Genomic DNA, 13988 nt, shown 5'->3' on the forward strand with positions numbered 1-13988 from the left:
TTAGTTATAGCGGTGGACGTTTTGCATAATACCCATTGCTTTGCGTTAGCAATTTTGCCTATTCTACTAAACGTTAACACGAAATACCGAATCTGACGCCAAAGTGAGGTTTTAAACGACTGCTTCGCCTAAGTACTCGTCTGCGCGTTCTGCCTCATGACGCGCGATTTTGTTTGCATTGCCACTTGCGAGTAAAACCTATGTCGTGTCTTAAAATTGAGGAGCGTTTGAAGAAAGCCACTCTTAAACCAGCAAAAGCAAAGGTTTGACAAAGCAGTTATAGGCGTAAAAAAATTAAGCTAGCAGTAGATAATTATGCAAAATTTCAGAAATGGTTTGCGTTCCGCCATAGGCAAATTTGCAAGTGTGTTGTTTTTCAAATACGCTCATTTCATTTTAATTGCGACTGGTGTCAAAGCTTAGAAACATTGCCAATATTTTGGAATTTGGACGAACACACAGATTAGTCCAAACAAAAGGAAGGGTAGTGTTAGCTGTGGTTAGTGTTATTAGACTTCGCAGGGTCGGCTGTATAAAATTAATTGTTTAAAATAGTTTGTATGGTTGAGTAAAAGCTGTTAAACATCATAATATGTTGAATTTATTGTACAGGCCACTTAAAAACGACTGATAAAGCTCACCATGTTATCGCAGGTAGCCTGCTTGTCATAGTAATAGTAGTATTCTTACTTGTTATAGCCTTTAGGTTCAATCAAGTTGTAAAATTAAGCAATAAGATCCAATAAATCGTAAAAAATGGAACAAATCAAGAACAAGATGATATCTCTGAAGGCACAGATTGAAGTGGAAACTGATAAAGCTTCTCAGTTGGCGGACGAAAAGAAGGTTTTAGAAACGGAAATTGACGAGGTACGTTTTGTAAAAGTATTACTAATACAGTTTAACGTGGGATGTTGGAATAACAGTGTATTGCCCATTCAGGAATAGCCGAAGTGCCGTAATATACTTCATACAGTACTAGGAAACGAATCTAAAATCATTTTGTGACGTTTAAAGTGCTATTGATTTCGTTTTTACCAAACGTTTACGTCATATGGTAACGCCGTGATTACACAATTACTTGACAATTGATCTTATGTGCGTGTCAGACTGTAGACACTTCGGCAAAATGGCTTTTTGTACAATTTTAGGTACTTTGTCAATTCCTTATAAAGCGTACTGAAATCACGGTTTTTATTTCACGTTTTCCTGTATATTGCGTATGGAAATGGCGTGTATCCGGCACTTATGCAAAAGATGTGATCATATCATGAAATGTTGGTAAAAGAAAGCAGTTCTACGTGATGGCAACAGGCACGAAAACTTTCGCCAAAGTGCATTAAAATAACAAAAGTCAGTGCTAACAGGTGGTGAATGTGGGGCTTGTTTAAGATTACAACATATACCTCTGAGCCCTGTTAGAGACTCGTCCGTCTGAATTCCTTTGAATTATATTAAATACAGTAGGCCTATACTTCGATTAACACAAGTAAGCCTACAAGTAGCCTACATTAACGTCGTTTATTGTTTACTTTCGAAATGATAGCCCGTGCTAATTTTTAAAGCCTTAATTATTTCTCTTTTCTCATCCACACTGCTAACAACATAAACCTTACTTAGAAACAAAGAAAGTTAAGCATATAATTCCGGTTCATAAAACGTAAAGACTTGCATAGACAGGCTGCATTTTCAGTAATGCTTTAAACTTGTTTATGATCCATTTTGCAGTTGCGCAATGAACTGTCCGCTAAAGAAAATCAAATCAAAATGAACGAAGAAGAAATTGATCAGAAATCAACAATAGCGGAGGAAGCTACCAAAAAGGCGATCCAGGCCGAGGACGACCTGAAAATGGTAACCTTTCCCCGATTTTCATACAGGGTATTAGAGTACGTTACAATCTCCCAGTTAGTTCGCAACACGAATCTAACCGGAGGGTTTGAACTTATCTGTAAGGTTAATCGTACTGGTTACTTAACAATTGTTAACACAATTATTGTTTTAATATATTTGAAAATAGCAATAACTTCATTTGCATTGATTGAAATCATTAAAGCGAACGAAAAGTTCTCTATCACAATATTAATCCCAACGCCGGAATTACACAACTCCGTAATAAAAAACCAATAAAAACTCGAAATTTTTTTTATTGTAATCAATATTGATGCCACAAACCAATTTAAAAAGCAGGTTTACAATTACAGTACTAAATGTAGTCTTATTTATTGTATTCGGTCACGGATAACAATTTTCGGGGGCACAGTAGTAGGCTTCATTGCACATTTTTTTCTATTGGTGACAAGAGTACTGGACAGTTGGATCAGCTTCCATGATCATATAACTATAATAAAGTGCTAATAAACTTATATCTAGCAATAACGATAAAGTTTTTCAAACTTAAGGGGGTGTGTTAATTACGCTGGAGGTGACCCTATCTTGTTTCTGAGGTAAACGTGATGGCCAGGCAAAATAACTAAAAGTTAAAATTTCACACTGGTAAGACGAGTTCAATATTTCTTTGGCGTTCAATCATGCCATAGCCACAAAAGCTAGTATTATGGGCTACATCAAATATTGAGGGAATGTGAAAGATATTTTTTTAATTAAACACAACTTAACTTTGCCTAATTTGTGTTTTTTGATTACATTCCTCTATCATAAATTTTATGCATTTAGCGCATTTGACATCACCGATGTATGAGATGGTTATAAACCATAATGACGTAGAACAAGTCTTTTGTATGGTGCTTTTATCCTTTGCCGTCAGAAGTCAACACTCCTATACTGGTCACAGGAATGTTCCATGAGAAAAGATTTTCCTTTCTTGACCTATAATTTTTATGCTCTGCAAATAGCGCATCGTCTTTGTTCAGTAACCCATTAACAATACGGTGTCGTGTAAAATTAGTGCCCATCGCGTGAAAGTAATTATCCTATCGTGAGACATCAAGTTTCTGGTAAAGTGAATCAATCAAAAAACATGTGTCACACAGTAAGAATTTCATTTAAAAAAGTAGGCTAGTTAGCCACGTAAGCCTACATTCACATAAAATACGATCTAGACATCATTAACGTCGTATCAATTTTTGAGTTAGCAATTGGTCTGAAATCACTCAGTATTAAGTTTTTCCAAAATTTTGTTCATGGAAACAAAGAGGGTCAGGTCTACTGATAGCGAAGTAGGCTAACTCATATGCATAAACATCAGAAAGTGATAAAGCAGTCCTGTGGTTGCTCGTAAACCAGCATTGAGATCAAAGCTGTTGACACATCCGTTTACAGATATTCCAAAGATGTTAAACGCAATGAAAAAATATCTTCAAGCTTTTCCGTATCTTCAATGCACCATCGAAGACAAAAAGATTTCTTTGTGTTTTTGACTGCATACCATTTCAAACTAATGTTTATTTCATCACCAAAAATTGTACACTGAAACATTTTTGCTACCGGTAAATGCTAGAACTTTTTTTTAAAACGATGTTCTACCAAACCTAACCTATCTTGAAGCTTAGTGTAACTGTTAATATGAAAATGAGCAGTAGTCAACTTGCGTCTCCTTTCACTCTTGACTCTTTTCCCTATTTACCAATGTCGAGCTACGTATTCTGCCAGTGATCAATTCGCTTTCATAAAGTAATGGTATGGCGTAAATTCTGACGTATCTGTCACATTATAGCGTTTATACATAGCTTCCTTGTTTAAGTTACATAGGTTTGATGTCTTCGTTTTTGACAATTTTATTATTATTTTGATTACTGTAAGTTAATTAGAAGACTTAAACTTCAGCATTTGTATCAGAAGATACCGATAGACGCAAAACAATTTTTAATCTGAAGTAAAAGTATAGCATCAAATACATTTCGTGAAAGTACGTTGCTTGCTATAATTTCATTTTATACTGACGCATGTGCAACGCACTAATCTTAGCTACCAGAAGATAATTATAGCCAGTTCTGTGCACTGCTTTAGACTATAATAATTGTTGTCAATTACGGAAGTGTAAAGGAATGTAGTACAAGTGTTCCCTGAGGCGTCGCGATATAGTGCTAGCATTGAATCGAAATGTTGCTGGGAGAGAACTGAGGGAAAAAGTTGTTCGTTCCGCTTAAATTGTCCATCACGTGATCAGCCGGCACGCCCTGATTGCCTTCATTTGTCGGTGCTTTTTTACGTCATTACCGTTAGTGGAGTTGATTTGTTGGAGCAGTGAGCTATTGGTTTAGCGGTCTTATTAGTCGACAAAGATGTTAACTATTCATACTGATCTTATTAAATAAGCCAGTTGGATTCCTAGGCGATTTCATACACCGTTTGAAATTATGGTTTTGATTTAGGGCTGTATCGCTCAGCAACAGCTTTGCCCAAGCTTGACTAAGTTTTGAAGTTTGTTAAACTTGTATAGGCTATGAACAGTTTAATAGTGAACAGCGAAAGAGAATAAATTTTGTTTTTCGGTAACGTTGAAAATCTAGGCACTGCTAATTTACAGGAAAGCAGACACAGGGGCATAAAAGTGGCCGAGATTCTAGAATACTCGACTTAAAGATAACTTAAGCCTATAACCTAATTGGGCTGGCCTGCTGGTCCATTTCAAATCCTGATGACATTTACCTTATTTAATTAGGCCAAATAAGTGTTGCTTTTGTTGTAAAATTGATTTAAAATATGGAAACTATAAAAAAACGTGTCGCTGCTTTGAAAGAAGATCTTGAATGCAAAGAGCAAGTGATTGAGGATTTAAATGCTAAACTGAAAGAAGAACAAGAGGAAAAAGAAAAAGTGAGTAGGTTATCCTGATACCAGACTGCTGCAAAGTATGGCAGTTTCACCGAGATCTCAGAGGTGCATAAGCTAAATGTCGGTGTGCAAGAAAGCAGCCGGTGTACATCGCACCTCGTGGTTCAAGCACACCCAGCGTTTGTGGTAGGCCAGGTTTAGCCTTTTATAATAGAAAACGGAGAAATAAGGAGTGTTTATTAGAGAGATTGTTCTTCTCCTGGTTTGCAATGCCGTTTTGCCCAGTAAATCTCGAGTGTCCTTCTGCCAAACTCTGCAATCGAATTTTTAATTGCGAGAAATAAAATTTAAGATATATAGTAGGTAGGATATTTACTTCAAAACCTTTGTTTATTCTTTTTTTTATCAGAATTGACTTAAATAGCTTGTGTTTTGCCAAAGTAGGGTTGGGTAGCCAGTGTATGAAAATGCCCAGTAGGCTAACCCATCCAGGCGCAAAAACTTTAATTTTCACAAAAGAATCCAGTTAGAGAGCCTTTTTTGCACACTTATGCATTAATTCCTGTATGTTTCTTTGAATTTTCACGGAGCTATCTTTTCTGTAAGTTTATTTTTTAAGTACTTTTCTCTGCTTGGGTCTGGATTTTGTGGCGGAACCAGTTTATGAAAAAGATATTCTGTGGTGAAATGCATTGTTATCAGTTCCAATTAACGTTACTCGATGTCTATGGAAAAGTAGATGGTAGATAATATGTTTAGAAATATGTTTATATATCGATATTAATCATGTAGGCATATATACATTAAAATGAAATATATATTTAACAAGCACATTTGCCTCCCTGCTATTATTTCCCTTAGTTTTGAGAAATAATTGAGACGATACGCACGTGTCATAACGTCATTATTTTCCATTCAGGTTAAATCTTCGTTGTCGGTACGGGTATAGGCAGAGAAAGCATGCTCGTCTATTCAGCTTGCACATAACGTTGGTTTTAAATTGTTTTTTGTTTAGCTTGTTTAAAGTATCCCGGAACTTTCTGTAATGCCAATCATTTTCGTGTATGCTACTTATCGTAGACAGAGTCTTTAACCACTACAAGACTGAAACAATTTGTTAAAATTAAGCTGACATTTTCCGGTGATGCTTGAAAAAAAAAGTTTTGCAGAAGAAGGCTGAATTTACCAATGAAAAACTGTCCAGAAATTTAATACTAAAAACATCTAATGTCTATGTTTAAAAAACCCATCAATCAAAAAATGGCAAAACCAGCACGAGTAGTGTGTCAAACTGAAAAAATTTATTTTCACACACTGGTGGAAATTACGTAGACTGGCTCCATTCGAAGAAAAACTGAGTCCGCTGCAAAAATGTTACAATTACTGAAACATTTTTGGCAAAATAACGCAGTTTAATTAAAAAGTATGTTATGCAAGATGAAATTCTGTATGTGATGTTATAAATTTTGTTGTTTTGCGTTTAAATCAGCTAAGTACAGTGGTTTTCATAACCTGGCTACCTGACCCTATAGCTCAGTGTTTCTCAACCCCGAGTCCGCGTAAGGTTTTTGTGAGTCCGCAAGCCCATCAATTTACCGTATATAATTAGGCATAGGTCATAATTTTCGCGACGGCTCTTCGCCTCAAAAAGTAGGGGTCGCAAGAAATACCTTGGTGTGTTGTATAATTTTGGTAATTACAACATCCGTTTGTTGGTAATTTAAAATAGTCTGATTAAGAGTCTTGTTTATTTCTATTGTTACGGTGGTGGCAATCCAATTCCTTAATTCTTTCGTTCTCTTCTGCTTCTTCCAACTCCTGGCGCGCGAATCACCTCCTTTTTTCTCTTTTTTAAAAGGAGTTCCCAAGTGTCAGAGCTTTTTTGTTTCTTTCCTTCTCTCGCAGTGCAATTTCACCTGCGCACGTTTCACCAGGTTGTGCTTGCAAATGTCTGTGCATAAGCCAGTTTAGGCATTATTGGTGGCGAAAAGACCTCGCCATAGTTTTCAAAGAAGTTGTTTCTGTTGTCAATTTTATTAAATCTCTTCCCTTGCACACTTGTTTATTTCGTGTATCATGTGAAGAAATGGGGGCAGAATACAATGGGCTTCTGTTCCAATCAAACATTCGTTGGTTATCGCTAGGAAAGGTACTGGAGAGAGTGGCCAACCTTCGAGATAAAATCAGCACCTTTTTGAAAGAACAGAAACATGAATTTGTTGATCTCTTTAGCGATGACAAATGGATTGCCAAATTGCTTTTCTTAGCTATTTTTTTCAGCCATGTGAACCAATTGAATGGCTCTATGCAGGGAAAAGACAAAAATATTTTAGATGTACTGTAACATAAAGCATTGATGCGTTTAAAGCTGAAATAAAATTGTGGATACATCAAATAGAAAGTGGGAAGATGGCTGCTTTTCCAGCGTTGAACTTATTTGTTGAGGAGAAGAATATTAATTTGCGCGATATTCGTCGAATCTTTCTTGACCACCTCAATACATTTGTTTCAGAGCTGGATCGATATATTCCTTCCCACAGATTATAAGAAGATGTTTAACTGGGTACGAAGCAACGTTCCCTCTAATTTTTCACGAGTCTGAGCAAACACACTAACTCCCTGAGCGGTCCCTTGGACCACTGTGAGCAACATCAGACGTGCCACGTGCGCACTGTGGCCATTATTATGCGTTTATTTTATTTTTAATTCAGGTTGGATTTTTTTCTTGTGCGCAGCACAGATTTTCTGTGCGCGGAGACCGTGTCAGCAGTGCGCATTTGCGCACGCGCGCAGCTTAGAGGGAACATTGGTACGAAGTACTTTTGAGGTGTTAGCGTTAGAGGTTAATTCAGAAACAAATTGCTTCGCTGAACAGTTGATTGAACTGCTAAGTTTACAGATGTGGAAAGACAAGTTCAAAATTGTTTCTTTGTTTCAATTTTGGGCGAATGTTCTATCGAAGGAACCTAACCTTTCTGACCTCTACAAACAAGCAGCAATAGCTCTTTTGCCTTTTCCGACTACATACTTGTGTGAAGCTGGATTTTCAACTTAACTATGCTTAAAACCAAGTACCGGAGCTAACTTCAACCGGAAAATGATATCAGGTGTGCATTGACGACCATAATTCCTGATTTCGACAAACTTGTGAAGCAAGTCCAGGGACAAGGTTCTCATTGAGATAAGTTTAGCAAAGGTCGTAATTTTCAAGGTTTTGACTGAGATTTATAGTGCATATGTGCCCAATAAACAAACCGCTTCTGCTTTTTTATCTCACTGTTTTAGTGTTGAACTAACTTATTTATTATTCCTATTACCTGAGTCCACGAATACTTCTGTTAATGGGAAATAGTCCGTGGGCTAAAAAGGTTGAGAAACACTGCTATAGCTTAAGTTCTTAACTTTGTTGCTTTTTCTTATTTGTTGTTTGTTTGCGAATTATTGTTTTTGTCTTACTATAATGATTGGCATTTTTTCGTTAACCTGCAAGCAATGATGAAAAAATTAATGATCACGAATACACAAAGTCTAGTGTTATAGGCCTGTCTGGAAAGTATAGCACTTTTCCATGAGAAATCGAGTGTACAGAGACAGAAAATTTTGGCATAACGGCACGCACTGAAACTTTTTGTACTGTATATAATACGTATATTCCATTTTAAGTGATGATGCATGGCAAGAAGAAGTTTGTTTTAAAATAAAGTAGAATAAAAGTTAGTAGCAGAAGTTCATGCATCATTCAACCGATGTATTTGCTGTAACCTTAGATTAGAAATTTTGTCTACTATGGCAAACTAAGTACAGTCCGGCCTCAAATCCGAAACCTGGGATTCGTGCTTTTATATATTACACAGCTAGGAATATTTTCCTTCTCATTTATTTCACCCGTTCAATCTGGAAATCTTGCTGTCCGACTTCAATGAGGCAGTTTTATGAATATGCCAAATCAATAAGAAAAACACTCGCTAATCTAAATTACGACAGGGGTAAGATAATTAGATGTCACACTTCAACGTCTGTTTTAGGCGAAGATATTAACCAATTTTTTTAATTTCTCTACTTGAACCCTTCGTTTTGAGCACAAGCACAATTAGATCTTTAATGTAAACAATTCTTTTTTGCATCTTAATTTAGCATAGTCCTTAATTCGTAGCCTAATATTTTTCCGATTTTGATTATTCAGATACCTCGCTAAGCATTTCAGTGAAGCAAAGTGGTCCTTATTAACAACGTTCGACTGTATGTAATCACAGTAAAATGCAGTATTATAGTACTATAACTGAGTGAAGGGAACTTCAAAAACATTTGGCGAGCTATAAGCATTACTTTATGTTAGCATCTTAGATATTTATATAGGCAAGTAAATAGCTACTGCTAGCCCAATTTCGTGTAAGCTATGTCCAAATGCATTTATTGAGGTTTTTTAAGAGGGTCACCGTGGCATCCTTTGCTGGTAATTTACAACTCATCTATGAGTGTTCAATGATGAATTGCCCTGTTTGCTTTAGGTCTTTGTTTTATAACAACGCGATAGGCCGGTGGTTCCGAAACGAAGCGCAACGATTTTCCAGTAAAGCTTGTCTATCAATTTTTCTTTTCAGAACTCATACAATTTAGTGGCAGGCTTGAGTGAAATCAATTTCCCAGATTGTTTTATAACCCAATGCATTTTTTATTGAGTGAAAATTGTCCATATCGGTAAAATTGCAACCAAATTCATTATAAAACAAATTTTTGATTGTTTATGCTGCACTACTTTGAAGCTATTACTTATTGGACATTTTTCATTACGTTTTAGGCTGAGGAAGAAAACAGAAGTCTGAGGCATAAACTCCAGATGGTGGAGTCGGATTTAGATAAGGCGGAAGATAATCTTAAAGACACAAAAGGACAACTTTCATGTGCAGTAACTGAAAGGGATGAATTTGAACGGTGTGCTAGTTTGCTTTATTTACAATGTTTTAATAAATCAACTGTCATAAGATTTTTAAAGGTTTTTGCTAATGTGATGTACAGTATTTGTATGTTAATGCCTACTTCACCACATTGATTGGATTAGAAGAACAGTTTATATTTCGTTATTTTTATTTTTTTCTGCAGACAACTAAAGTCTCTTGCAGATAGTGAACAAAATGCGAGTGACAAGGTGAGTTTGGTTTATTAATTTTTTTTGTTAGTTTATAAAATAAATTTATTTTAAATTAGTTTATGAGAGGTGTAATTCTTTGGTTAACTGTTAACCTTAATAACTTATAGGAAGAAGATTGTTTAAGATTGAAGTGATTGCAGGATATTCTCGCAGATTAAGTGGCTTTTTGTATTATTATCAGCACATAGCATTTAAAGACTGTTTGAATTAAAATGGCATGATGAATAGTGTATTCAATGCAGATTTGAGATGTAGATTTCACCATTTTACTGCAGTTCAAAGGTAGTCCAATGTTGTGTACTCAGCAAACTTTTCAAAATATGAGGTTTGAGGCAAGTTTACAGCAGCTTTGAATTCTCATGAAACAATGCGTATTAGGAATTTTTATAATGCTGTAATTAATGTTTTTTCTTCTTACATCTAGTTGGAAAACCAGTCGGAAGACTTGAAAGAAGCAAGATCAATTGCCGAGGACGCTGAGCGAAAATACGATGAGGTAGAATATGTTTTAAATGTATGAGTATTTTTTGTAACTAATATCAAAACACCTGGCGTTCATAGTTAAATTTAAATGGCTTGTTGTAAGTTGTTGGCAAAGTTTTGGTAAACAATGGCAATATAGATAGCAAGGCGATTAGTGAAGTTGGAGGCGTATGTGGAAAGAACTGAAAAAAAAGCTGAAATTACCCAGGCGTAAGTTATTGGGCAATGGACATCATGTGCAATTGTCACTCGTTTTGCATACTGGTTGCACTTTGACCTTGAGCCTGGATTGTGCTGTGATGTAATCACCTGTTATGAGCATGTCATTTTCACTGTTAGAATAAAGATTCCTACAGATCGTCATAGTTTGTCAGTTAAACTTTCTCAAAGTGGTGCCAAGATTATGACACAATAATAGCTGGGAAACCACTCTTTAAAAGAGCGTCTCCTTCACTCCCCGCTGAAAAGAAAAGAGTTGCTCAAGCTCCTCGCTGAGAAAAACAGCGCGTTCTTTTTTCCTCTCCCACTCATTTTAGCAATTCAAAGGTATAAGCCCTATAGCATGTTGTGATAACCATATTTGTTGCACAATATGCATTTAACATTTAAGTTAATACTAATCACACCTACTACATGTCAGTACTAAGAACCAATTTTTACCACATGCCAACTTATCGCTATCTGCTAAAAACGAAGCGTAATGTGTCATGAAACAACTGAACCACCGTCATGTCAGCTGGTTACTTGTTAATTTCCTTAAGTTAGTCTCATAGCAGTCAAAACAATTAAGATTTTTAATTTAACTTAATTTTTTTATGAAATTTCTTTCTATTTTGTGCTTTCATAGTGTTTGTGCAAAAAATGAGCCAATTTAAAAAAAGAGCGTTGCTCACGCTCCTAAAAAAGGAGCATTCTCGTGCCCATCTCTGGAAACAATATAATGTTGTTCAAATATTAAGACATGGGAATAAGTATAAGTTAATATAAGGATACTTTATATATATTTTATTGTTATTCTTTAGTATTGCTTCCTGCGAATTATCTCTCAAAGTAACAATATGAGTGAATCAGAAAAAGGAGCTACATAACATAGCACACTTAAAAATCGCAAGCAACTTGTACTGTACAATTCACGATATTAGTTTAGTTTCAACTCTTGTTGATTTGGTCCATAACTAGTGGTGTTAAACCTCTGATTATTAGTTTAAACTATCAGTGAAATTATCTCTGCTAAAATTGCTCAACCCTTCAAGAAAAGTGTAGGTTATGCAATGTATTGAGTGTATTAGTTGATATGTCTATTTATGATAATTTAGGTTGCTCGTAAGTTGCACATGGTCGAGGCCGATGTAGATAAATACGAGTCAAAAGCAGAAGAGCTTGAATTGTAAGTATATTGGCCGACAATATAGTGCTTAGTTTTGTGGGAGTAATGTGAGTCATAGACATCAAACTAATGTAAAACTGTCATTGAAAACTAGTCACTGTTTACGTCTGGTTGTAAAACACAATGTATTCATGTCGGAAGTATATGCATTGCTAGTATTTCAATTTGCATGGCACGCATTATCAACTGCTCTTATCACAGGACCAATAAAAACCTCTCAGAAGAAAACAAAGAACTGCACAGTTTAGTGAAATCGTATGAAGCCAAGGAATGCTCGGTGTGCAATTAAACATGTTTGCTTACATTTTAGATCCGTTGCATTACACACTAATATATCAGTTGGTTTACTCTAATTGGAGTTCAAGTTTTGGTTGCAGCTTATACTGAATATTGTTTTAGTTATCTTTTTTATGTATGTTTTTCTGTAAATCATTCAGTTTCTTGGTTTTTAGATTTTTCTACTTTCCGTAATAAGAAAGTTTCTTCTAAATGACAGTATTCTTTACTTTGTTTCATTCTCATCTCTCTTACCTTTTCTTTCTTAGCAAAAATAAAGACACATCTGCCTGTCTTCATATGGCATTAAATTGTATCAAGCAACATGAGGAATTACAAGTTGAGGTCTTATACCCTCTCTTCTATTTAGTGACTTTTTATGCAATTATTTTTTACTAAAGTATCTGCATTTTAGTTTGGAGACAAAGAAGCACTACAGGATGATAGAATTGAACAACTACAACGTACATTGGATGAAGTATGTTTTTGCATATTCTGTATGCAGTGATGCTAAATGATAAAATCAGTTGTAACCTCTTGCTGTGCCTGCATGTTTATATTGTTGTTTCACATGCAGGCTCAATTAGCACGGGATAATGCTGAGCAAGAAGTTAAAAGATTAAATACACAAAATGACAAACTTGAAGGTAAGCCTTTGTACATTCTGTGCTCAGGGCAATTATCATGAATTTATTGTAAATTTTACATGTCTATTCCATTGCTTTTGTAAATGTAGAAATAAGTTCTTTGGGCTGCCCTAATTGACTCCTTTGTTAAGATTGCAATGAGCTACATTATTTAATATCTAAATTTTCTATATTTTCCTTTCTTTACTTGCTGGAAATGCTTCAGATGAGCTCTTTGCGTTGAAACTCAAGCATAAACAGTTTGTCCAGAACCATCAAAATTGCTTGTAATTTGCATGCGCCTGTTCCTTGTGGTAATGTTATTCCAAGTACTATTTTAACTTTTAAATGCATGTAACATGTTACTTCACTCTCTTCTTCCTTTCTTTAAAAATCTATCTTCAATGTTCTAATGCTTTGATATCAATTAGAGGCCTTGTTTTACATCGTACAGTAGTTACAGTTATCTGGTAGAAATAAAGATGCCATTAATTATTTAAATAGGTTACAGAACATGTGTAGTGAAGTATTTTAAAGATCTTTTTATGTATGTTTTTGTGCAATGATACTCTATTTTCGTAACCTTTTGAATGACACATTTCCATGATTTAGATGACCTTTACAAAGTTGAACAAGAGAGAGACCATATCAAAAATGAATTAGATGAGACCCTAAAAGAACTAGGAGAGATTTGAACAACACCCCCATGCACACCATCTTTGTTGAAATTCTAGGCGGTGAATCAATGCAGGACTTGAATTGTTACATTCTGGTAAAATTGAAATTTTCTCATTTGAGATAAATATGCTACATCACAAAGTTTCATAAATGTCGTCTAGTTTTGTACACTAATCAAGCCCATATCTTTTTTGCCTCTTATGAGTAGCATTAGTCAGTGTAAAATTAAACTTGTCTTATTTCTTCTGTATTGGCTCAAGTGTTGATCATTAGCTTCTGAACCATTTGTTTTTATGCTTGATGTGTCTATTGCGTTTCGTCTGAGCAGTTTTGTGTTGCTTACACAACCATATAAATATTATGATAACAATTTCGTAGCATAATTTTTATCAAAGATAGCCTTTGCATAATACGTTCTCTTATACCCAGTGTGATATTGCGCTTGTACACGCTAGGTGCACTATTCTTATATAGGTATATCAATATTTGTAAATACAGATACTTTGCCTCTGTATCTCAACAGAGTATTTTGTTGGATGAAAAAGATTTAGCTTAAGCAATTTATAGTAGTTCATGTTTTAAGAAGCGGACTAGATTCAGAATGGCTTACCAGTATTAAAATACAAGTTTCAACCAGATCTAGTTTGTTGGT

General features: G+C 35.3%; 1 protein-coding gene across 2 annotated transcripts; it reads left to right on the forward strand.

Annotated features, from left to right (window-relative positions):
- The first annotated feature begins 682 nt into the window (after positions 1-682).
- Positions 683-13974, forward strand: LOC143457839 (uncharacterized). 2 transcript variants are annotated; one of them, XM_076955271.1, is made up of 10 exons: positions 683-870; positions 1729-1854; positions 9536-9669; positions 9838-9883; positions 10311-10382; positions 11686-11756; positions 11958-12033; positions 12448-12510; positions 12610-12679; positions 13271-13974. In XM_076955271.1, the coding sequence occupies exons 1-10, from the start codon at positions 757-759 to the stop codon at positions 13351-13353; spliced, it is 855 nt and encodes a 284-aa protein (XP_076811386.1). In that variant the 5' UTR covers positions 683-756; the 3' UTR covers positions 13354-13974. The 2 variants fall into 2 exon arrangements, with proteins under 2 accessions (XP_076811386.1, XP_076811395.1); XM_076955280.1 differs by lacking the exons at positions 683-870; positions 1729-1854 and adding an exon at positions 4609-4779.
- Positions 13975-13988: the final 14 nt, after the last annotated feature.

The sequence above is a fragment of the Clavelina lepadiformis genome, chromosome 1 (assembly GCF_947623445.1).
Source record: "Clavelina lepadiformis chromosome 1, kaClaLepa1.1, whole genome shotgun sequence".
Taxonomy (NCBI): Eukaryota; Metazoa; Chordata; class Ascidiacea; order Aplousobranchia; family Clavelinidae; genus Clavelina; species Clavelina lepadiformis.

Coding starts and splice junctions, on each gene's coding strand:
- LOC143457839 (XM_076955271.1), top strand. CDS start 757: ATGGAACAAATCAAGAACAAGATGATATCTCTGAAGGCACAGATTGAA. Junction 10,383..11,685: donor CTGAGCGAAAATACGATGAG/GTAGAATATGTT, acceptor ATGATAATTTAG/GTTGCTCGTAAGTTGCACAT. Junction 12,511..12,609: donor TACAACGTACATTGGATGAA/GTATGTTTTTGC, acceptor TTTCACATGCAG/GCTCAATTAGCACGGGATAA.